The sequence below is a fragment of the Carcharodon carcharias genome, chromosome 19, assembly GCF_017639515.1.
Source record: "Carcharodon carcharias isolate sCarCar2 chromosome 19, sCarCar2.pri, whole genome shotgun sequence".
NCBI lineage: Eukaryota > Metazoa > Chordata > Chondrichthyes > Lamniformes > Lamnidae > Carcharodon > Carcharodon carcharias.
In genome coordinates this window covers 4,063,338-4,088,076 of record NC_054485.1, presented here as the reverse complement: position 1 = coordinate 4,088,076, position 24,739 = coordinate 4,063,338, and the positions used below count along the sequence as shown (strand labels likewise).

Below are 24,739 nucleotides of genomic sequence, written 5' to 3'. Positions count from 1 at the left end.
AGCAATCTCTGAGCGATGTATTGCTATAAGCTTTGGCTTGCCAACGGCCTTTTTAAAGTAAGAATTAATGAGCAAAGGCCGAACTGAAACTTCAGAGGTCATGTGTAAAGTTTTAATATCAGCCTTATTTTTGCAATACATTTAGTGGAATGGTAGTTACCAAGGGGACTTTACATAGGGAACAGGGTGGGTATTAAGGATTTGCACCTACTGCTGCAGGGCTTTGAGTGACAAGATTGCATTTTGGGAATTTACATGTACAGCATTTTTTTTTATTCATTTATGGGATATGGGCGTCGCTGGTTAGGCCAGCATTTATTGCTTCAACTCTTTCTTGGACTCGAACTCAAGTTCTGTCGAAGGGTCATGAGGACTCGAAACGTCAACTCTTTTCTTCTCCGCCGATGCTGCCAGACCTGCTGAGTTTTTCCAGGTAATTCTGTTTTTGTTTTTTATTGCTCAACCCTAATTGCCCTTGAGAAGGTGGTGGTGAGCTACCTTTTGAACCGCTGCAGTCCCTGTGGTGTAGGTACACCCACAGTGCTGTTAGGGAGGGAGTGTCAAGATTTTGACTCAGTGACAGTGAAGTAACGGTGATAAATTTCCAAGTTAGGATGGTGATTGAGTGGCTTGGAGGGGAACTTCCAAGTGATGGTGTTCCTAGGTGTTTGCTGCCCTTGTCCTTCTAAATGGTAGCGGTCTTGGGTTTGGAAGCTGTTGCCGAAGGTGCCTTGGTGAATTCCTGAAGTGCATCTTATAGATGGTACACACTGCTGCTACTGTGCGTCAGTGGCGGGGGAAGTTAATGTTTGTGGATGTGGTGCCAATCAAGTGGGCTGCATAACAGAACATAACATGAATTTAAGGATGCTCCAACCCTTAATTCTGCTATGTGCCCATGAATTTCAAAATCTGGGTGCAATGAATGAGTCATTTATACTTACATCTTAAAACGATATGACAACTATAGTGACTTAATTAGGTGAACAAAGAATACTGAGACTAAAGGACCAAGAGATAATTGCCTAAGAGTAATATGTTAAAGCAATGAATCTTTACACTTTCACTGTTGAGATTTGATTGCTACTTTATGCATTGTTAAAATACATATTATTTTAAAGTCAGAATAAATACACTTCCAGAAAATGCTTTTAAATCTCTTTTAAAATATTAATAGAGAATCTCAATTTGAAATTATAATTTGTGTGCAGACTTTTTCCTGTTTTTGCAGCTCTCAGTGATGATTTGCTGTTGATTTTCAACCGACATAATAATGAAAATACAAGTTGTTTACTTTCATTTCATAACTACAGATATCCGGACAGATAAAGGCAAGATTGTGATCACTAAAGATGAGCTTGAAGGTAAGTTTGAATTATTGAATCAAAGGCGGTTAGAGGTATTTTTGTAGATGTTCATGTTCACTGTCAGCGGATTAAAATGTTAAACCAGAGACCGTTTGTAAAAACCTGTCTGATTCCATTAAATCAATTGAATGATCTGTTGGATGGGACGTTAAACTGAGACCCTGTCTGCTCTCTCAGGTGGATGTAAAAGATTCCATGACACTATTTTGAAGAAGTCCCAGGGAGTTTTTCCCAAAATGTACCTGGCCAATATTTTTCCCTCAATCAACATCACAAAAAACAGATTGTTTTTTAAATTCATTTACAGGATGTAGGCATTGCTGGCAAGGCCAGCATTTATTGTCCATCCCTAATTGTCCTTCAGAAGGCGGTAGTGTGTTGTCACTGGACTAGTAATCCAGGGTAATGCTCTGGGGACCCAGATTCGAATCCCACCATGACGGATGGCGAAATTTGAATTCAATAAAAATCTGTAATTAAAAGCCTAATGATGACCATGAAACCATTGTCGATTGTTGTAAAAACCCATCTGGTTCATTCATCCCCTTTAGGGAAGGAGGTGTACATATGACTCACAAATGGCCTAGCAAGCCATTCAGTTCTCAAGGGCAATGAGGGATGGGCAATAAACGCTGGCCTAGCCAGTGATGTCCATATCCCATGAATTTTAAAAAAGTGCCGCTTGATAGCTCTGTTGAGGACCCCTCCCATCACTTTACTGATGATCACGACTAGACTGATGGGGCACTAATTGGGTTGGATTTGTCCTGCTTTTTGTGGACAGGACATACATGGGCAATTTTCCAAATTGCCGGGTAGATGCCAGTGTTGTAGCTGTGCTGGAACAGCTTGGCTAAGGGCGTGGCAAGTTCTGGAGCACAAGTCTTCAGTAATATTGCTGGAATACTGTAAAGGCCCTTGGCTTTTCAGTATCCAGTGCCTTCAGCTGTTTTTTGATATCATGTGGAGTAAATTGAATTGGCTGGAGACTGGCATCTGTGATGCTGGGGTCCTCCAGAGGAGACCGAAATGGATCATCCACTCGACACTTCTGGCTGAAGATTGTTGCGAATGCTTTAGCCTTATCTTTGCACTGATGTGCTGGGCTACCCCATCATTGAGGATGGGGATATTCATGGAGGCTCCTCCAGTGAGTTGTTTAATTGTCCACCACCATTCACGACTGGATGTGGCAAGACTGCAGAGCTTAGATCTGATCCACTGGTTGTGGGATCACTTAGCTCTGTTTATCACTTGCTGCTAATGCTGTTTGGCACATAAGTAGGCCTGTGTTATAGCTTCACCAGGTTGACACCTCATTTTTAGGTTTGTCTGGTGCTGCTCCTGGCATGCCCTCCTGCATTCTTCAATGGACCTGGCTTTGTGGTTATGGTAGAGTGGGGGATATGCCAGGCCATGAGGTTACAGATTGTGTTCAAGTACAATTCTGCTGCTGCTGATGGCCCACAGCACCTCATTGATGCCCGGTCTTGAGTTGCTAGATCTATTCAAAATCTATCCCATTCGGCACAGTGTTAGTGCCACACAGCAAGATGGAAGTGAAGACGGGTCTTCGTCTCCATAACCACTGTGCAGTGGGCACTCCTGCCAATACTGTCATGGACAGACGCACCTGCAGCAGGCAGGTTGGTGAGGATGAGGTTGTTTTTCCCCTCAGTACCTGCCACAGACCCAGTCTATGTCCTTTAATACTCAGAAAACTCAGTCAGTAATGGTGCTACTGAGCACCCTTGGTGTTGGCATTGATGTCCCCCACTCAAAATGCATTCTGCACCCTTGCCACCCTCATTGTTTCCTCCAAGTCATGTTCATCCCCCCCCGCCCCCCCCCACCATGTTACTCAACAAGGCCGGGTTTGCCATTATTGTTTGCTGTACCTCAGCCGATGCTGGGTTTCCGTCAGGTTTCATTCCTTTTTATTGGCTTGACACAGCTGAGTGACCATTTAAGAGTTGATCTGGAGTCACATTAATTCCTTCCCTAAAAGGCATTAGATGGGTTTTTAATGACAATTTCATGGTCGTCGCTATACTTTCAATTCCAGATCTGTATTGAATTCAAATTCCACTATCTGCCTTGGTAAGATTTGAACCCTGGGTCTCTGGATTAACCAGTCCAGTGACAATACCACTATGTCACCACCTCCTCTAATATCAGGTCATTATCATATTGCTGCCTGTGGGAGCAGTAGTGCACAGTTTGGCTGTCATGTTTTCTATATTACAACAGTGACTATACTTCAAAAAGTAATTCATTGGCTGTAAAGCATTGTGGGTTGTCCTGAAGCCGTGAAAGGTGCTATATAAATACAAGTCTTTCTTTATGGAAATCAGGCTTGGAAATCTCTCAGATTACCACTTGATCACATGAGCTTTTCAATCTTCTTTTTAGTCTGCTTTTCAACGGCGTCATTAGTTAGTTAGCATGTAGCGTGCAGAAGACAGGAAATAGGAAAGTCAGCCATGTGGCTTTACGAGATTAATAAGAGCTACAGAACCGAGGCATAGAGAAATTTATTTTCACACTCAGAGTTATTGAATCATTGAATAATACAGCACAAGAGGCCCTTTGGCCTATCATACCTATGCTATTTCTGCTCTCCCCGTTCTTTCCCCATAGCCCTGAAATCCTTTTCTCCTTCAAGTATTTACCTAATTCCCTTTTGAAAGACACTGTTGAATCCTTCTTCTCCTCATTAAAGGTAAGTTCCAAACAGCCCTCTGAGTTAATGGAGAGGTGGGACATGACTTGTGTCTCTGATTCCTTAAATGAGATGAATATTACCTCTGTGTCTTTAGTGCAGAAATATGGGAAGCTACCATTTTATAAATGTGTGAAATCCATGTTGAGTTTCTAATTTCATCCGGCTATTAGAGGAGAGAAAATCAGAATGGAGCACAGCTTGAGGAAACGCTTGTGCAACTCCTCACAGCAGGTCAAGACTGATATTTGGAACTCTTGACCAAGATGTGCACGAGGATTAGGCAAAAAGAGCAGGAAAAATAACTGAAAGTGGGTAATGATGGGATTATTGAAGAATAAACGATAGGGCTGGGATTAATTGTTTGCAGGCCTGACCACAGCACCTTTAAGGGATGAGGTCACATCCCCAAGAGCTGCCGGCCAATCAGAGGGCTGGCATCTCCTCAGTTCCAGCAACATCACTGAGAGTGGTGGCCACTTCTGGAACTGCAGCAGGCCTGGACCAGCCAACACAGACAAGGCCCCGAATTGGGTCATAGAAACATAGGAAAATAGGAGCAGGAGTAGGTCTTTCGGTCCCTCAAGCCCGCTCCTCCATTCAATATGATCATGGCTGATCCTCTATCTCAAAGCCATACTCCCGCTCTCTCCCCATACCCTTTGATGCCTTTAGAGTCTAAAAATCTATCTATTTCCTTCTTAAATATATTCAGTGACTTGGCCTCCACAGCCTTTGTGGTAGAGAATTCCACAGGTTCACCACCCTCTGAGTGAAGAAGGTTCTCCCCATCTCAGTCCTGAATTGTCTAGCCCGTATCCTGAGACTGTGATTCCTTGTTCTAGACCCTCCAGCTGGAGGAAACATCATCCCTACATCCAGCCTGTCCAGCCCTGTCAGAATTTTATAGTTTTCAATGAGATCCCCTCCCTCATTCTTCTAAACTCCAATGAATACAAGCCTGGTCAGCCCAATCTCTCCTCATATGACAATCTTGCCATCCCTCTATGGCAAGTATTTCCTTTCTTAGGTAAGGAGACTAAACTGCACACAATACTCTTAACATCCTGCTCACCACTCTCATTCCCACCTAGTTTCATGGCATCAGCAAACTTGGAAATATTACATTTGGCTTGCCAATTGAGGCAGGCCCCAGTGAGGGAGGGAGGTCAGCTGTGTGGGCAGGGACAGTTTTACATGGGGAGGGGGTGGGGGGGAACAGTCCTTGGTGTTTGATGTTCCTCCATGGGCTGTAAATTTCCCAATCAAGAACACCCCCAACCCCTCCCTGGGCCCACAAGGAGGCTGGCAGGGTATACCGGTGTCCTTTCCACATTGTGCAGTGCCAACCCACTGCTGGTAAACTACCAGTGGTGCCAGGAGGAGGTCCTTGTGGCCCTTAATTGGTCAGTTCAGGGCCTCAGTGGCCTAGGGGCAGAAGCTCCGTCCAGCACATTGCTTGCTGCTGGTAAAAACACCATATTATACGCACCCCTGCCTCCCAGCATGAACCCTGTGGCCCCGTAAAATCTCGGCCAAGGTTACTTGCCATTGGAGTTTTGTAACTTTCAAAGTCAGAGTTGAAACTTCAATCAAACGTTTATGAACTAAACCTTATCTGTTCTAGGCGAAGTCCGCATCCCACTTGCTCCAACTAATGTTCACGTTACTGAAATTGGACAAACCTATGCTGCCCTCTGCTGGAATGAACCTTGCCCCCGTGGCAGAGAATCAGTCGTGTACTATGTGGAAAAGGTGAAAAGAGAAGTGTGCAAATAACAGTGATTTAATGCAGAATCAGAGCTGTCGTTGTGGGCAAATGACTAAATGTGCCACTAAAAGATTTTGGTTTGACGACTGTTGATTTTATTACAGTAGTTTGGGACCAATCATAGTTTATAAGTTATAATTCTGCTGTTGACAGAAAGAAGGGGATTTGGATCAGAACAAACAAATAAAGAGCAGTTAACAACCTCCACAGTGCGACACAGCCTAACAGAAAGATTATCCACCACATCTAATTTGGAACTTCCAATAATGAGACTGCATTCATTAGTTTAAAAGCTGGATCTAAATGCCATTGGGTAAAATGGGTTCTGGAGGTCTTGTGGCACAGTGGGTATCGTCCCTGTGTCTGAGTCAGAAGCTCCAGCTTCATTCCAACACTTGATGGCCAAGGAAGTTGCAATCATAATGCAGCCAAAATCCTTCCAACACATGCCAATGGCAGACGATAATGGTGGGAGAGATCAGCCATGCGATGAAAAGAAAATTAGAGCTCCTACCATCACAGTTCATAGCTCCAAGGAATGTAAAAGTTTCCAGGCCCCTCGGGGAACCAATTGACTCAGTTGACTGGACATCTGGTGTGGATTAGATTTGTGCCAACAGCATGGAGTTATATTCCCATTCCAGTTGGAATGGATCCGTGGCCTACCTCCTTCCCCAGCCGATGGTGGAGGTCATGGTGTTGTGCCTTCAGGCACAGAACTGAAGAATGAGCTCTGCATTTACTCGTACAGAGCGCTGTCTCTTCTTCCTGTTATCTGGTCAAATAATATGGCAGACAGAGTATGGATTGTATCACATTAGTGGCCTTCATTACATCAAATTACACTAAAATGACAACATGGAAAACCATTGGGTCAACCAGTCCATGTTGATGTTTATGTTCCACACAATCATTTAACCCCTGAGTTCATTCAGTTCACAAATTCTTTCAAACCCTTTATAACAAACTCAGGCCAGCCTTTTCCTTCTCAACAATTTAGCACGACAGATTTACTGAGAAAAATATTAGCAGCATTTATAATAAGATCATAGCTGGTATGTGCGTTACATAATATTTACACTTCACAAGGTTTTTGTTGTTTTGTGGAAATCATCTAGATTGTGCATTCTGATGTTTTTGCGCTGGGTGAAGGCTCTGTTCCCAACATGCCCGGCTGAATACTCCGATATTGTTGCCTGGCGCAGCATAGCCAAGCCCAGGTGTGACAAACTTCCAACAAGCCAAGGGCAGAAGTGTGCCCGAAGTTTTGGCCACAGAGCTTTGGTCTCATTAAGTTTAGAATTTATTTCCTCATAAACATGGGGAGATGACATTTAGCAAAACACATTGGAGAGATTTATGAACCGAAAGCGAGCTTGTCTAATTTATGGTGGGCCCATTTGAGCTAACTTCCTGTAATTTAAACACTTTTTATTTGGGTTGACCTAACTCTTTTAAAATAGAACGAAAAGAAATAGCAAATATTGGTCAGCTGATCACGGTTTTGCATACTTCAGCAATGTGTCAGGCGTTGGGAAGCGGCTGCTTAGAAACGTTAATTAGAGTTATTGAAAGCAAAGTTTATAAATAGTCACCCTTCACTCAGTGACCTTCAAGTAAAGTCATAAATCTTTCATTTACCTATAAATATGTCTCCAAATTTGTGTTTAACCGGTACTTCAATTTTCTTTCCTTTCAGTCAGCAGCTGGAAGTGGCAGTTGGCAAAGAGCAAACTTAAAAGTCCCTGTGAGCTGCCCAAGATTTGCTGTCACTAACTTAGTCAAAAATAAGTTATATTGCTTCAGAGTCCGAGCTGTCAATAAATATGGGATCAGTGAGGCGTCCCAGCCTTCTGAAACCATTTCATTTGGACAAATCTCAGGTAAAATCTTACACCTGTAATGAGACTTTTGAATATTGAGTCTGGTCTCGATTATATGTACAACTAATCCAACTGCAATTCAGAGATAAAACTTTAACATATTGTTCTCAGGCATGAATATACTATGGAAACCCTCCTGCATGTATAATCCAATAATACCAGGTACCAATAATACTCTTTACTTAGTCATTCACATTGTAGTCAACACCATATAAGCATATTCATAATCCCAGCACACATCTAATATGAGCTTTAATTTCAATTTCAAGTTATTGTCATTGATTCCTTCATAATCCTGATGCAAGCATTTATTACTCCCCAATTATCTAAGTTTTATTAATTTGCTAAATAAGTGTTGTCAAACCTGAACTGGACTAGCCATATAAGTACTGTGGCTACAAGAGCAGGTCAGAGGCTGGGAATCCTGTGGCAAGTAACTCACCTGCTGACTCCCCAAAACCTGTCCATCATCTACAAGGCACAAGTCAGGAGTGTGATGGAATACTCCCCACTTGCCTGGATGAGTGCAGCTCCCACAATACTCAAGAAGCTTGACACCATCCAGGACAAAGCAGCCCCGCTTGATGGGCACCACATCCACAAACATTCACTCCCTCCACCACCGACGTATAGTAGCAGCAGTGTGTACCATCTACAAGATGCACAGGAATTCACCAAGGCTCCTTCGACAGCACCTTTAAAACCCACAACCACTACCATTTAGAAGGACAAGGGCAGCAAATAGATAGGAACACCACCACCTGCAAGTTCCCTGCCAAGTCACTCACCATCCTGACTTGGAAATATATCGCCGTTCCTTCACTGTCATTGGTTCAAAATCCTGGAACTGCCTCCCTAACAGCACTGTGGATGTACCTACACCACATGGACTGCAGTGGTTCAAGAAGGCAGCTCATCACCACCTTATCAAGGGCAACAAGGGATGGGTAATAAATGCTGGCCCAGCCAATGAAGTCCACATCCCTATAATGAATAAAAAAAACAAAAAATCCCTTGCAAATTTATTATAAATTAACACTGAGCAGTTTATAGAAATATTGATCCAGGAATAAAATTCAAATATAACACTTTTCAAGGTTATTTAATTGCTTATCAATTGAACAGTCAAGTTGTACAGAAGAGGAAGGCCCTGTGTTTGTTCACTGGTCTATGCTGAGTTAATTGACCTCTGCCTCGGTAGCGGTGGAGTTGTGTGTAGTGTGCAGTTCATCATAATTGGACACAATAGATGAGTGGCCCCTGATATTAAGCAGGGGTCCATACTACCAAACCTCTGTGACTTCCACACTGCATCACTTTTCCACCAATCTTTTACATTGGTTTTCACTGCCATTTATTTAAATATTATAGTGCATTTAAGTTAAGAATAGTACAATTTCCTATCCATTTAGGACAGGGGCACACTCTGCATTTTGCACATTGATCTGGAGTGGTACTAAAGGAATCTGCCTGTGATGTTCAGGTCTTAAGGGTACAATGGCCTTTTAATCATTCTATTTTAATTTCCAGTCTTACAGTATGTTTATAGTGCTGGTTTTATTAAGTTTTTGGCTTTTTTTTAAAGAACTTATGCCTGTGTTAATTAATTTTTTAGAAAATGTGTTTTCTTTTGGTCCTTCACAAGTAAGCACTGTTTATATGGAACCTAAAATAGTCTCCTTATTTATTAGACAGCTGGCTGTAAGTGAAAGATTTATAGGGCTTCATAACTGAAAAAAGAGGGGACCTCAAAAAAAAACAATTCTTACAGGACAAACTTTTCCAGGAGCTCAGGGAGAAAAGGGGCATTAAGTTACGGAGTTCCAGTTGGGTTCAAATTATTGATACAGAATGATTTTGAATCATCACAAATACAAACTTTAATGATTAAGCTGGTACAAGATGAACAAAGCCATTATTGCTAAAAAAAAAGAGACATGCAGGAAAAGCTTTACATCATGCACTCATCAGGACTGAAAGAAGAATATCAAATTTCAAAGGGAGAAACAGGCTAGACAACAGTTAAAGCCATGCTAAGTACATCAGCAGGTGACCCTGTAGGAGTCAACTGCTGAGCTGTGCTACCTCTTGTAAAAACAACTTCGGCCAACCATAGGGTGAAAGTGTCCAGTAGCAATCAATGTCACTTCCTCTCCCATATAAAATAAAACACAAAAAGCTGGAAATACTCAGCAGGTCAAGCAGCATCTGTGGAGAGAATCAGAGTTAATGTTTCAGATCGTTGACCCTTCATCAGAACAGAGGAAAGATAGAAATGTGATGGGTTTTGAGCGAGTGAAACGGGGAAGGGGTAAGAACAAAAAAAATCTCAACTTTCCGTCCCCATATCCCGGATGTTGGGCTCCAGCCCAGCACAAAGATCAGCTGCCATCTCAGCTCACACGTGTCTCAAACAGGTGACTGATGCAATCTTTCAGCGTGACAAACGTTGCACTACAATATGGGTGACTGCATTCCCAGAAGCACAGAGGTCATTGAAGGCAACCAATTGGCCATCCAGCAATTAGGTCCCTGTTCCTGAGATGCCACCTCCACTTGGTGCTTCTATCCTGTAACTCACCTGGTGCTACCTCTTCATTAACTGCATCCTCCAGGATTTGGTTAAGTGTGCTGGTGCTTGAAAGACAGAGAGAACTCATTTTTGATGAAAGGTCATCGATCTGAAACATTAACTCTGTTTTTCTCTCCACAGATGCTGAGCTTTTCCAGTACTTTTGTTCATATTTCAGATTTCTGGCATTTACATTATTTTGCTTTTGTACCAGAAGGGTCAGGTGTGCTGCTAGTTCATCTCTTGCCTTTATACTCTGTTCCTTGCCTCCAATTCTTTTGCCATCCTTGGTTCTTGCCAGCCTTTGGAAAGGCTTAAAACATTTTTAACATATTTGTAGCTTTAGGAAAAGAAAAATTATCTCTAAATGTTATCATTGTCCTTTAAGTGACTTTACCCTTTTATGTTTTTATTCATTCACAGGATGTGGGCTTTGCTGGCTAGGCCAGCATTTATTGCCCATCCCTAATTGCCCTTGAGAAGGTGGTGGTGAGCTGCCTTCTTGAACCACTTGTCGGGTAGGTACACCCACAATGTTATTAGGGAGGGAATTCCAGGATTTTGACCCAGCGACAGTGAAGGAACGGCAATATATTTGCAAGTCAGGATGGTGAATAACTTGGAGGGGAACTTGCGGGTGGTGGGTGTTCCCATCTATCTGCTGCCCTTGTCCTTCTAGATGGTAATGGTTGTGGGTTTGGAAGGTGCTGTCGAAGGAGTCTTGGTGAATTCCTGCAGTTCATCTTGTAGATGGCACACACACTGTTGCTACTGTGAGTCGGTGGTGGAGGGAGTGAATGTTTGTGGAAGGGGTGCCGATCGAAATTGCCTGTTTATGACTTACGCAGTTACTTTCTCCCTCTGCCTTTGGTGAACTCCCGTTGTCAGCCCCCAATGCTGGGATCTTGCCATGTATGGCTAATTAAGACTGACCTCAGGAAGTTTAAAAAGGTCTGCTGGTGACTACTAAACCAGAACATTGATCCTATAATTTCAGCAAACAGCTAAAACATTTTCAAACTTCTTTTTATTCCTTAATTCCTGCTTTGAGTCAGGGGATGCTTGCAATCCACCCTCACTGCAAAAGGAAGGAGTGAGGCACAGAAGTGAGACAATCTTAAGACCCACTACCTATAATAAATCTCAGTATACCAGTACACGCATATTAGAGTTTGGATAAATCGATCTCCAACCAGCATTCTGGCTCAGGTTGAGTTGGTAACCAATGGATAATTACCATGTGAATTATCTTTCCCTTACACAGCTGCTCCTTCTCCACCATATGACATTGTACCTGTCAGAAACACGAGGACGTCTGTGATGGTCCTGTGGAAAGGGCCTGAAGATGAAACCGAACTCCTAGGTTTTTACGTTTATGTTTGTGAAGTTGGGACAAACAATTGGGAAACCTGTAACAACAAACCTGTGACTTCAAAGAGGTGAGAAGATCATCATCTTGCAAGAGTAAAACATCATGTAAGAGAGTTGATTGAACCTGAGAAATGACTGATTAAAAAGACTTTTCATTATCAGTACCATGTAAAAACATATATTTAATGTCTTATTTTTTCACATCTCTGTACATTTTGTGGTTATTTTTCCTTAAATGGTGAAAAAGAAAAGGAAACCTTCTATATCATGCCTTTTGTGATCTCCGGATGTCCCAATTAGTGCTTCATATTGTAAGAAATGGAGGTTTTTTAAAAAATATTTTTGGGGAATATTGTCTTATTCTGTGAAGAAGGGCATGTGTGTGTGTGTGTGTGTGTGTGTATGCGTTGAGAGTTTATTTGAATATCAAAGGGAAGTCAGAGGTGAAAAGAAACATTTTGCATCCTGTAGGAGTTCCATAAGTAAACAGAAAAGGATGTATTACATTTTTTTGACCCGAAAGCAGAGGAAAAAATAGAAACATGAAAGATTTTATATTTGGAAGGATTTGAGTTTCAAAGAGGTGTGAGAACAATGGAACATGAGATCAAAGAGGGAAAAAAGTATTTTAGAGTTACTGGAGCTGGGAGCTGAGCTGTTCAGCTGTTAGCTATTGGCTGTGTGAAGAGGACCTCCTGGAAACAGTTCCAGTCTGGGAAAAAATGCAATTTGAATCAGCCATCCAGTCAAGCCAGAGAAGTCTTGGGCTGCAGCCAGGAATCTTTTTCTGAAGCTTTGGTTTTCCACAGCAGAGTGGAAGAGAGCTAGAGGTCATGTGGTATGCCTTTATTAAAGCTACAGCAGTTTGTCTTGGTTATATTATTGGATTTTTATAGTTAAACATCTATAAGGGAGTGTTGCCTGGAAGGTGTTTACTTGTGGGTCTGACCAAGTAGGGAGTATTTTGGGGGAATGTGTGGTAAGACCAATTTTAATAGTACAGCTGTAATCTTGTGTGCATAAGTTTTATTTTAATATTGTTAATAAAACTTTTACTTTTAATTTTTAAAATCCCAGAAGTGTTACTAGACTTCTTGCTGCTGAGATCTGTACGTTTTCCTATCATTTTCAGAATACAAAAAAAGGGTATGGTCCATAAGCCAAGTTTCCCTCTGGGATTTGGTTTGCATAGCAATTAACATCAGCTGTGGTCATAACTAAAATACGTTGAAGTGTACACTCATTAGCCAAAGCTGCTTCAGGGGTTGGTGTTAGTTCCAGTTGTATGTTAATTTCCTTGTTCCATTGAGTTGAAACCATTCTGTCAGGTACCCAGTGATATCCCAACAGCTGGTGCATAGATGCTTTTTGATTAAAAGAAATGGGCAGAAATGAGCTTTGCTAACAGTTCAGTTATTTAAAAGTATAACAAAAACAGAATTACCTGGAAAAACTCAGCAGGTCTGGCAGCATCGGCGGAGAAGAAAAGAGTTGACGTTTCGAGTCCTCATGACCCTTCGACAGAACTTGAGTTCGAGTCCAGGAAAGAGCTGAAATATAAGCTGGTTTAAGGTGTGTGTGTGGGGGGCGGAGAGGTAGAGAGACAGAGAGGTGGAGGGGGGCGGTGTGGTTGTAGGGACAAACAAGCAGTGATAGAAGCAGATCATCAAAAGATGTCAACGACAATAGTACAATAGAACACATAGGTGTTAAAGTTAAAGTTGGTGATATTATCTAAACGAATGTGCTAATTGAGAATGGATGGTAGGGCACTCAAGGTATAGCTCTAGTGGGGTTTTTTTTATAATGGAAGTAGGTGGGAAAAGGAAAATCTTTATAATTTATTGGAAAAAAAAAGGAAGGGGGAAACAGAAAGGGGTTGGGGATGGGGGATGGGGGAGGGAGCTCACGACCTAAAGTTGTTGAATTCAATATTCAGTCTGGAAGGCTGTAAAGTCCCTAGTCGGAAGATGAGGTGTTGTTCCTCCAGTTTGCGTTGGGCTTCACTGGAACAATGCGGCAAGCCAAGGACAGACATGTGGGCAAGAGAGCAGGGTGGAGTGTTAAAATGGCAAGCGACAGGGAGGTTTGGGTCATTCTTGCGGACAGACCGCAGGTGTTCTGCAAAGCGGCCGGTCTGTCTGCAAGAATGACCCAAACCTCCCTGTCGCTTGCCATTTTAACACTCCACCCTGCTCTCTTGCCCACATGTCTGTCCTTGGCTTGCCGCATTGTTCCAGTGAAGCCCAACGTAAACTGGAGGAACAACACCTCATCTTCTGACTAGGGACTTTACAGCCTTCCGGACTGAATATTGAATTCAACAACTTTAGGTCGTGAGCTCCCTCCCCCATCCCCACCCCCTTTCTGTTTCCCCCTTCCTTTTTTTTCCAATAAATTATAAAGATTTTCCTTTTCCCACCTATTTCCATTATATAAAAAAAAACCCCACTAGAGCTATACCTTGAGTGCCCTACCATCCATTCTTAATTAGCACATTCGTTTAGATAATATCACCAACTTTAACTTTAACACCTATGTGTTCTATTGTACTATTGTCGTTGACATCTTTTGATGATCTGCTTCTATCACTGCTTGTTTGTCCCTACAACCACACCCCCCCCCACCTCTCTCTCTCTCTCTATCTCTCCGCCACCCCCCCCCCCCCACACACACACCTTAAACCAGTTTATATTTCAACTCTTTCTTGGACTCGAACTCAAGTTCTGTCGAAGGGTCATGAGGACTCGAAATGTCAACTCTTTTCTTCTCCGCCAATGCTGCCAGACCTGCTGAGTTTTTCCAGGTAATTCTGTTTTTGTTTTGGATTTCCAGCATCAGCAGTTTTTTTGTTTTTACCAACAATCATTGTCTAGATTCACATGTGAAGGATGGGACCTTGGTTGAGGTATTGCAGAGCAGTGAAAGTAAGGGGAGAAATGGGAGAGTGAAAGAATTTTTTTAAAAATTGGAGAAAAGGATTGCACAAGTTGATTGGATTGCTGTTTCATAGTTTGCTTTTCCAAGACTGCATGACTCAGATACAGAATTAAACTAGAGAGAATCATTACAATTCTGTCTGTTCCTATCCACTAGTTTTGCAGTCCATGGCCTCATTCCTGGAAAGAAGTATGTATTTCGAGTGAAATCTGTCAATCCAGCAGGACTCAGTGACTATTCTGTTGAATCAACACCAATCATGGTGAATAATACCATCTGTGAGTATATAATACCAGCTTTTGAAAATAAGTTTTCAGAGAATAATTTGTGTTAGTGAATTTTAGTCATTAGAGCATTCAACTTAAATTTCGAAATATGGACAACATTTTACACATTCAAATACCAAGGTTTTTTAAACCATGTCCTGTGGAATTCTATAAATAGATCATATTGCCAAATGGGTGTATTTTTTCAGTCTCTAAAAGAAAATACAAGAGAAATCATCAGTATTTTTAAAAACTTCAGCATCAGAGTTTAGTTGTCAAAGTAGCATGTTATGTAGAGTCCATGAAGTATGTTAAAGGTTAGACCATAGTGTGGAAAAACATCTGTTGTTTTTTAAAGCTTGTGTTGTGAGGAGATAGTGGACGGAGAAGCTGATGCAACTTAACACCCAAAATATGAGATAAATTGCCACTTGCTTGTTTTAAAAAGAATGAGCTAATGTACAACAGAAATGTTCTGCACAATTTCCAATACGATTATCCAGCGCTTCCATCTAATTTCCTTATCTCCCCTCCTTGTGTTGAATCCACAATATTTGTTCTTTGTATTGACTACTGCACGGGATGATTTGACCAATGGATAAGCAAGAAGACATTTCCCTCTTCTACTCTTCACCAAGAGTAACAGTGAAATCTTGTTATGTTCATGACGAACGTCATAGCTGTAAAGAAAATAGGAAATGTGCATGGCCGTGTTTGAGACAGGTCAATGTATCCAGCCTGGACTACGTCAGTGGGAGAAATAAGCAGGTGTAAGAGCAGCTGACAAGCCGCTGTTAATATTTTGACTATTCTGTGCTCTCTCAAAGTCCCATTGTCGGAGTGGGCCTTTGGTTCAGTGCTAGCATTCTCACCAAAGAGCCGGCAGGTGTAGTGGGAAACCCTACTACAACAACAACTTATATTAGATAGCACCTTTAATATAATGAAACAACCCAAATATGGGCGACAAGGGGAAATATGCCCAGGGCTCAAATAATTATTTAACATGGCAGAGTCTCGTTTGTTGTCATTATCGTTTTCGAACCTGACTGCAGACAATCTCAGTAAATAGAGACCAGTCTGCCAGCTCTGAATTCTGGTATGATATCCAGCAGGAAAACCCAGTCCAGAGCGTAGAAAATCCTCCTGCATATAGGACGAGCCACCCCAATGGCTGGCTTAACAATAGTTTATGACCATGTGAGGAGTGCTCAGCTTGTAAGTCCTTCCGCTATGAAAAACAAGCTCCAGACCACTGGCTCAGATGTCACCTCACTATCACAAATAGTTTGAAGTGTTCGAAATAATCCAGCAGGATTCAAAGTGGATTGTGGTTTTCAATCTGTTCCTTATTGTAAAACTGAGGATAAACTTTTGTGACGTTTTCCATGTCTTCAGTGATTGCCTTCGGGTGGAATCATCCCAGTGGGCAAGCCGGCCACAATGGCGGCTTCTCAGGCCGTCCCATCCCAAACCCCCTGCATTAATGATGCATTCCCAGGAAACATGCCGTTTCCACGGTGGCAGGCTCTCATTCGCCCGCCACATCATCATCGTGCTACTTCATCACGCAGAGCGCCATACTTACAGTCCAGCCACACACACACACCTCTCAGTGCTTCCAGCCCACGACTGCTGCGTGGAAGACAGGCAAAAAGACTGCAGCCGCCAGGTTTAGTGACGCATCTCTTGAGCGCCTTTTGGATTCCGTGGAGACCGACTGCGATGTCCTCTACCCCGGCTCTGGCTGCAGGAGGGGCAGTGACATCACGATTCCAGCGTGGGAGCGGGTGGCAGCAGTGGTCAGTGCCAACGCCCTACAAAAGAGAACAGCCACCCAGTGCCGCTACAGGATGAATGGTCCCATCCGCTCTGCCAAGGTAACTCACTCTTCTCATCACTCTCAACTCACACTCTCCCAAACCCATCACACACCCACAGGGATCTCACACCTCAAGGGACAACACCACTAACTCTCTCACACACCCTCACATCCCCACCAGGCTCATACCCTCTGGAGCTCACATCCTCATCCTGTCCATGGCTCCGCTCACCACACAAACATTGCACTCAGTGCCGTGTGTCCTGCTCACACTCTCTCCATCTGTTTACATGCAGGAGAAGCTGGCTCACAACAGCAGGGAGAGGCCCCAGACCAGGGGTGGAATGACCCACATTAGGCCCCTCACTCACTTTGAGGAGTGTGCCATTGCGCTGACTGGTCAGGATGTGGACCCTGCCTGCAGTGACGGTGAGGTCAGCGGTGAACCTCTACCTGAGGATCCTGCTCCACATCATCCCTCTCTCAACACAAATGTGAGAGCTCTCTCTCTCCTGCTTTTAACTCTGCTGCCATGCACTAACTGTCCCTACTTTGGTCACAGGGAGCTCTGTCAAGTGACCAATGGCCTCCGCCGGGCAGTCCCTCAGCTCCAGCCACATCCTCACCTCCAGCCAAGATGCACCTCCTCCATTGAAGAGCTGGAGATAAGCAGCCTGGAAGACCCGTCACAGTGCTTACCCACACCTTGCACCAGCGCAGAGACACACACCTCAGTGGGACCTGGATCTAGAGCAGACTCAGGTTCACAATCTGGTGGTCACTGCACGGACATGTGTCCACAGCAGGAGGAGGCAGGTTCAGCCGAGCTCCCCGCACTGGGAGGACTGTTGGGGAAGAGGCATCTGTGAGGCCGCATCAGATGACGAGCCTCTGGATTTGGCTTTCCAACTCATCCTCATGAGTCAGCGGAAGGTGGGGGAGCATCATGCAGAGCTGTTGGCACGCAGGTTGGAAAAGTGCGTCCACCTGCTCTCTGATGAAATCGTGCCCACATGTGCATGTATGGAGATCTCCATGGAGAGGATGATGGACCCCATGGAGACCCTGGTCCAGCAGATTGCGAAGATGTGTGCAGACCTGCACTCCATCGCAGGAGCCATGGGTGAGTTCCTAAAGTGGCGACGCGAGAGGGAAGTGGGGCACCTCCCTGTCCCTCCAGATGCTCCTTCCCCTCAATGAGTCAGGCCAGGCCCATGGGCACCAAAAGGGAGGAGGAGTGGCAGATGGACACCCCAGGGTGACCCACTCAGGAATTTCAGAGGCTGGCCATTCCCTCTGAGTCTCCTTTGCCTGTGAGCCCCATAACTTTGTCCTCTGTCACCGCAGAGGGAGCAGTTGGCCAATGAGTGATTTGGGAGGGAAAAGTGTGTGTGGGGCAGGGCTTTTCAGAGTCATGTGCAAGCCTCTCCCACACACACCTCAATGTCAGGAGCATTTTGAAAGCTGCTTGCTGGGATTCGCTTACAGTTGTCCATCTGAGCTGACCTGTGCCTCCAACCACGCAATGATCACACTCCCAAGCAGCACCTGATCTCACCCACCACGACTGTTGAAACAACTTTAGATTTAGACAGCATGGCCTGAATTGTTTTTTCATCAGCTCCCCTGTCTTTTCCCCTCCCCCAGTCACCCATTTCCTTTCCCCCATCACAGTTGACCCCCCACCGCCGCCGCCGCCCCCCCCCCCCCACCACCACCGGCATCACCTCTCTGTGACCTACCAGCCACAACCCTTTACCTTTGTGGGTGTCCAGGTGAACGTACACATTCCCTTCCTTCCTGAAAATTGCATCCCATCCACATTCACCTCCCCGACATCCTCCTTCCCATCCCCAGGATCCCTGTCTGCCTCTGAATCCCCACCAAACACCCTCGCCATCCCTTCTATCCCAGCCATTGAACCCTCGCCCGCCCGCCATACCATTTTATTCTGCTCTCAGTCATTCTCACCATTCCCTCATACCACGCCCACCCTCACTTCTCTCACTCGGAGGCAGTCAGGGGCCAATAAGACCCCTCCCTTGCATGCTTACTTGGACTTCCCCACCCCTCCGGACCCCTTCCCACCACCCCCCCACCACCAATCCCCTTCTCCCCTCAACCCCTTCCCCCACTGGAACCACTTCCCCTTCCTTAGTCCTCCCTGACCCACCCTGGCTTAGTTCCTACCCTTCTTGACCAACCTCAGACACCCTTACTTCTTCCACCACCCTTAGTCCTTCCCTCCTCCCTACTCCTTCCTCCAGCCTTACCTCTTCCTCCAGCCTCACTCCTTCTCCCTTCCCCCTCCCTCAGACACCCTCATTTCTTCCTCCAGCTTTATTCTTCCCCCTTCCCGACTCTTTCCTCCACCCTTACTTCTTCCTTCACCCTTTCTCTCTTCTCTGCACTCCTCCCCCGCACCCCGCCCAAGAACTCCTTCACTTCTCCATGCTCCTTCCCCCTCCAAACTCCTTCCCTTACATCTTCCACTCCTCTTACACCTATATCTCCAGTTGCCATCTTCTCCCCCATTACCCCCTCCTCCCCCCATACTCCCTCCCCCCTTACTCCCTTCCCCCTCTCAACTTCACCCCCACAACACCTTCACACCCTTCCTCCCAACCTCACCTCCCCAACACCTCATCCTCTCCCAGCCAACCCTAGACATCCCTCTCCCATCCCCTCGACCATCATCTGTCATGAGCACCAACGGTGACTTTCCAACTTCCGTGAGCTGCTTTGCAGCAGAGCCACGTCCATGAGAATCCACCCAGTATGCTATGGATGTTCCTCCAGTGTGCAGTTGCTGTCGGGCTCCAGCACCTTCTGTTTCTTAGATGTCCCCAATGTGAACAAGGCCCTGGTGGTAAGTCCCAACTTCTGCATGTCACAGTTCTACACCGACATGTTTCCCCACCGACATGGGCAAATGTTCCAGCGAATGTGTCTGGCAGGCTGATCTCATAATGATATGTTACTGATGTATTACAATGAGGTTCCTGATGTCCAACGGAGGGGAACATGCCCACCATCGACGTGCTGAGCGGACGATCGCAACAATGTTGTGAAACCGATTTTTGGGCATCTCGCCATATTGTCCACTCATGCCACCAAACATACCTGATGCCAGCGGGCATGGACAATTCTGCCATTTATTTCAGGTTTGTAAATTTAAAATTCTCAATAAAAAAATTTCGTGCTGTGTTGAAAAATGGATTTGTTGGTATTGTTAGTGAATTGCTAATCTTCAAAATGTTTTGTTTACTTTAATGATTTGAACATAATTATCCTCTATTTTTCCTGTAAAATTTGTTTAGAATGCTGTTGATCATGTCTTTATAAAGTGATGTTGATTTTATATCTCACTTTTCTCTTAGATTCTATTATCTATAATTAACATATTCAAATTTTGAACGTTTGATTCATCATTTCGCTAGTCAAACAAATTCTCACATTGAACAAAAAACTAATTGTTATATAGTCATATTATTAGAGTCATCACACATTGTTAACATTCATTACCACACAGTTAAATAAACCTATTCTGAGTTTATTTCCACTTTAGTAAAGCAATAATTCTCTCTAGAGCTACCAAATAATTCAGTAAAGATGTAAGCCAAACAGTAATGTAGTTGTCAGTGTAATACTTAAACAAAATTCTTTAGCGAGAGAAGGCATTGAGGCATATGATGAGAAGGTAACTAGATGGACTTGATATATGAAAAGGGAATTGTCTGCCAAGTCAAGTGGCCTTTTTTTGTTCTAAAAATTTGTTACCTTCTACCAACACTTCAGTGTTGGCGCCATTACTCTTCAATGTTTTCATAAATGACTTGGACGAGGGGATCAATATCTTCACCTGAAATCCATGGCCACTATGACATTGAAATAACAGAGGTGGTTAATACTATGGACGTTAAGGACAAAGTGGGACTGCTTGGAAAGGTGGGTTGATCATTGATAGAAGTAGTTTATGTAGTAGATGTAAAATAATGTACCTAAGAACTTAAACATAAATAATAAGATTAGTCTGAAAATAGCAGCAAAAATAAATCAGGAACAGGATCTGCCAAATATAGCAGATAAATCCCTTATGACATTGAACCAATAACAAAAACAGAAATTGCTGGAAAAACTCAGCAGGTCTATAGCATCTGTGGAAGAGAAACAGAGTTAATGTTTCGAGTCCGTATGACCCTTCTTTCCAGTCATACTGACTCGAAACGTTAACTCTGCTTCTCTCTCCACAGATGCTGTCAGACCTGCTGAGTTTTTCCAGCATTTTCTGTTTTTGTTTCAGATTTCTGGCATCCGCATTATTTTGCTTTTATGACATTGAACCAATGCCTGGTTGCCATTAAGAAAGCAGACTGGGCTCTAAAATGAGAGAAATTGTATATAGATGAAAGAAGATTATCATCCTATTGTATAGAGTATTATTGAGCTGCATCTGAAATATTCTGTGCAGTTCTGAAACGTACGCTATTGGAAACATGTAAATGATTTGGAAAAACTACAGAACTATTAGGCAACTAGAGAATAAAATATATGACTGTAGATTCACTGTTAATGGGACTGCTCATTGGAAAGAAGAAGGTTGAGAGAGAATATTATGGATTAATATGACTCCTATGTAGATGTCAGGAATATTTTGTTTGGTACAGAATAGCAGAAGGGGACAACCTAAGCTGTAAAGGATAGATTCAAGTGGGACATAAGAAATCAATACTCTACTGAGAAGGATAACCTTTCTAATAGAAGTTTTAGAGACAAGGAGCTTAGATTGTTGCAAGATCAAATTGGACAACTACCTTGAAGAGAATCACATTGTCGGTTGGAATTGCTAGGATGGTGGGGAATCGGATGGAGCAATAATCTTTTGTACACTTCTACCTTATGCATGTATTTTCTTGTAAAGCTCTTCCATCAGCTCCTTATGGCCTGACACAACTGAACTCGGGGAAGAATGAAATGGTTATTGGCTGGAAGGAACCAAAGTTCCCTATTGGAGCAGAAATCTTGGGCTATTTCCTGGATTCCTGTGATGTAGTAGAAGCTGAGTGGCACGAAGTTAATATTAAACCTATAAACGCAAAGATTTACAAGGTAAATTAAGACTGAGAGTTTAAACTCAATTTATGTCTTTTATAATTAGTTTTGCCATAATGAAATGAATGCAAAATGTCATCCAAGTATTTCTGTCAGGTTTCTCCAGGTGGTGACTATAATAAATAGATAAATATAAAGGAACAAATAAATATAAAGTATGAATATAAAGTGTCATGTTAATGAGAAATAGGCACAAACAACCTCAGGAAAACATATCAACTAAAGATGTGCCTTAAACGCTCAAATGCATGTGGTTTGCCTCCACACTAAAGGTTGGGATCCTTGCCTAAACTTCATGCAGTATGTGATGTGCCAGAGGCCCATGTTATGCAATGGCAAAATGTGGGTTTACACAGACAAACACACTGGGCAGAATGTTCTGCCTGTCGGGCGAGTGGGCCCGATCCAATCTCTGGCGGGCGGGGAGCCGATCCCTGCCGGAGAAGCGGGCCCCGCCGCCATTTTATGTGGGTGGGCCAATTAAGGCCCACCCAGCATGACGTCCGGTGGGAAGCGCTATGCTCTCCCTGTGCAGGTGGGAGTGGGGGGGATTCCCCAAAAGCGAGAGTGCGCTCTTTCCCGCATGCGCACGACAGAGCGCACATCTCCCTGAGGCTAAGTGCAGCCTCAGGGAGATCACTTACACTTACACAAACATTAAAAAAAGAAAAATATAAAAATCCTTAACATGTCCCCCTCATGTGACAGTGAGATGGGACATGTTCATAAATTACACTAAAACTTTATTAAACTGTTTAAAACCCTGCATGAAACCTCACCCCGCCGCTGGATGAGGTTTCATGTTTTCTCTATTCCCTGCTGGGACTCCCGGCTGACCTGCTAGCCTTAAGGTTGGACGGGCAGGTCCTTTAATTGTTTAATTGACCCTGTCAATGGCCTCAATTGGCCATTGACAGGTCTGTGGGCCCACAGCTGATTTTGTTGTGCCCCTGCCTTCCTGAAAATTTAAATGGGGCGGGGTGACGTCGGGGGTTTCACCCAACATCATCCCGCGTAATTTTATGTGTCGGCGAGTGGGCCCCGCCCCCTGCTCACCAACGGCAAAATTCAGACCACTGAGTTTTGAAACTCTGCTGATACATCTGGAACAGGGCAAAGTTTAGGACAGATGTTTTCCAAACAAGACTGAGAGATAATTGACGTGAGCTCCTAACAACTAGGTGCAAGTGGGAACTAATGGCAGAATCTTTCATCATGTGATACCTCTATAGCAGCATGATGAAAATGGCAGTGAACTGATGGAGAAATGTGCAAGGGTTAAATAAAAAAATGGGTCTTCCAAATCTTTTTCTTCTTCACATGTATGATTAAAACTGAAGAGTGGTAATAGCAATTTGAAAGTAAAAAGGAAAGACTTCAGTTTGAAAATTCCTCACTCCAGAGTAATCTGTTGAATTTCTTCTCTAGAATAATGATTTACATTTGATATTCTTTCCTCTGAAGGTCCAAAACTTAACAGAAGGCTCATTATATCAATTCCGAGCCTTCGCAATGAACTGGGCTGGTGTTGGACAACCATCTGAAGCCAGTGACCAATTTAAATGTGAAGAATGGATGATGCCACATCCTGGTGAATTGCTGTCTCTATTCTTTCATCTAGATTTCTGACTAATACGGTGCTTTCACAATAGTTATCATGTTTCATATTAGAGACCGGTGCTCCAGTTCTGAATTTTGCGTTGGCATCTAGCAGAATGCTTGGTGGTTTTGGGAACCCAGAAAAGCCTCTGGCTATATAGCACAAACTGCCCTATTGGCTAGGTAGTTACTGCTGTGGAAGGAGTTTTTAAGTCCTAGCTTTTCAGACTGTTAAGTAACCTGCATTACTTCACACTAAGAAGTGTGTGAAGATATGAAAACTACAACCATATTTTATCCCAAGTGCAATATGATTAGATGTGTGTTCACATTACCCTATGATACTTCCTGATGCACTATGACCTCTGAACTAACATGCACTGCTGAATGTAATAGCATTAGTTAAATTTACGTTACTGATTTCCAGCTCATATGAACAGCATGAATGATGTTGTTTATCAAAATGTTGTTAACAAATGAAGCCAGCCTCTTGTTCTGGCACGCCATCTACTTTTCCCTTTCCTGTACTTTACCTTTATTTGGAATTGATCATTTGCATAATAAAGTTCAAAGTAAGTTTTCATTTTGTTCCTATAGGGCCACCTTTCGATGTGAGATTTATTGAGGTTCGCAGCACCTCTTTGTTGCTTCTGTGGCAGCCTCCACTGTACACAGGAAAAGATCCTCTAGCTGGCTATTTCGTTCAGATGTGCGAAACTGATTTGGAAGAGTGGAAAACCTTAACTAAAGAGCCAATACTTAAAACACACATGAGGGTTTGTAAATGATTTTCTGATTCAGTCCAGTATTGAAGGGAAAGATTCTTCTTGTGTATGTGAAGCAACCTTAGTTCAGCAGCTTGAGTGTAATGTGACTGGTGCCATTTTCTACTTGAGAGATTCAATGGCATTAGCAGGATTTTAGATGCACTAATTCCACAGGATGTTAGGATATAAGCTCATAATCATGATCCCCATGTGGGGAGTTCCTAATGTCAACCATTTCATTGTGGAGTGAGAGGAGGGAAGGTCAGGTGGATTCCTGGGGGAAGGAGAGAGAAAATCAAATGACAAATCATCTCACGGTACAGTTAGACATAATGGCCTGGATTTTCACCAAGTTGCGATGACTCGGGAGCCCTTTAAAAATGGCAGGTGGGTCTTGATTCTGGGATTCCCAACCCCATTCCTGGGTTATCTGATTTTTGGGAGTGTCCTTAAAGAGTGCAGGCTTGTTCCTGTTGCTATGGTCCCAGCTGATGTTTTACTGGACAAGTCAGATCCCAGAATGGAACCTGGCTAGATAACCATAATT

The 24,739-nt window shown here is 43.5% G+C and overlaps 1 protein-coding gene across 1 annotated transcript in view; it reads left to right on the top strand.

The window, feature by feature from the left end:
- myom3 (myomesin 3) overlaps positions 1-24,739 on the top strand; it is a 99,269-nt gene that overhangs the window by 26,764 nt on the left and 47,766 nt on the right. The window contains exons 11-18 of the mRNA XM_041213196.1: positions 1,332-1,364; positions 5,717-5,844; positions 7,560-7,743; positions 11,580-11,754; positions 14,783-14,904; positions 21,636-21,823; positions 23,291-23,417; positions 24,023-24,201. Coding sequence (XP_041069130.1) covers positions 1,332-1,364; positions 5,717-5,844; positions 7,560-7,743; positions 11,580-11,754; positions 14,783-14,904; positions 21,636-21,823; positions 23,291-23,417; positions 24,023-24,201 — 1,136 coding nt within the window. The remainder of the gene's footprint in view (positions 1-1,331; positions 1,365-5,716; positions 5,845-7,559; positions 7,744-11,579; positions 11,755-14,782; positions 14,905-21,635; positions 21,824-23,290; positions 23,418-24,022; positions 24,202-24,739) is intronic.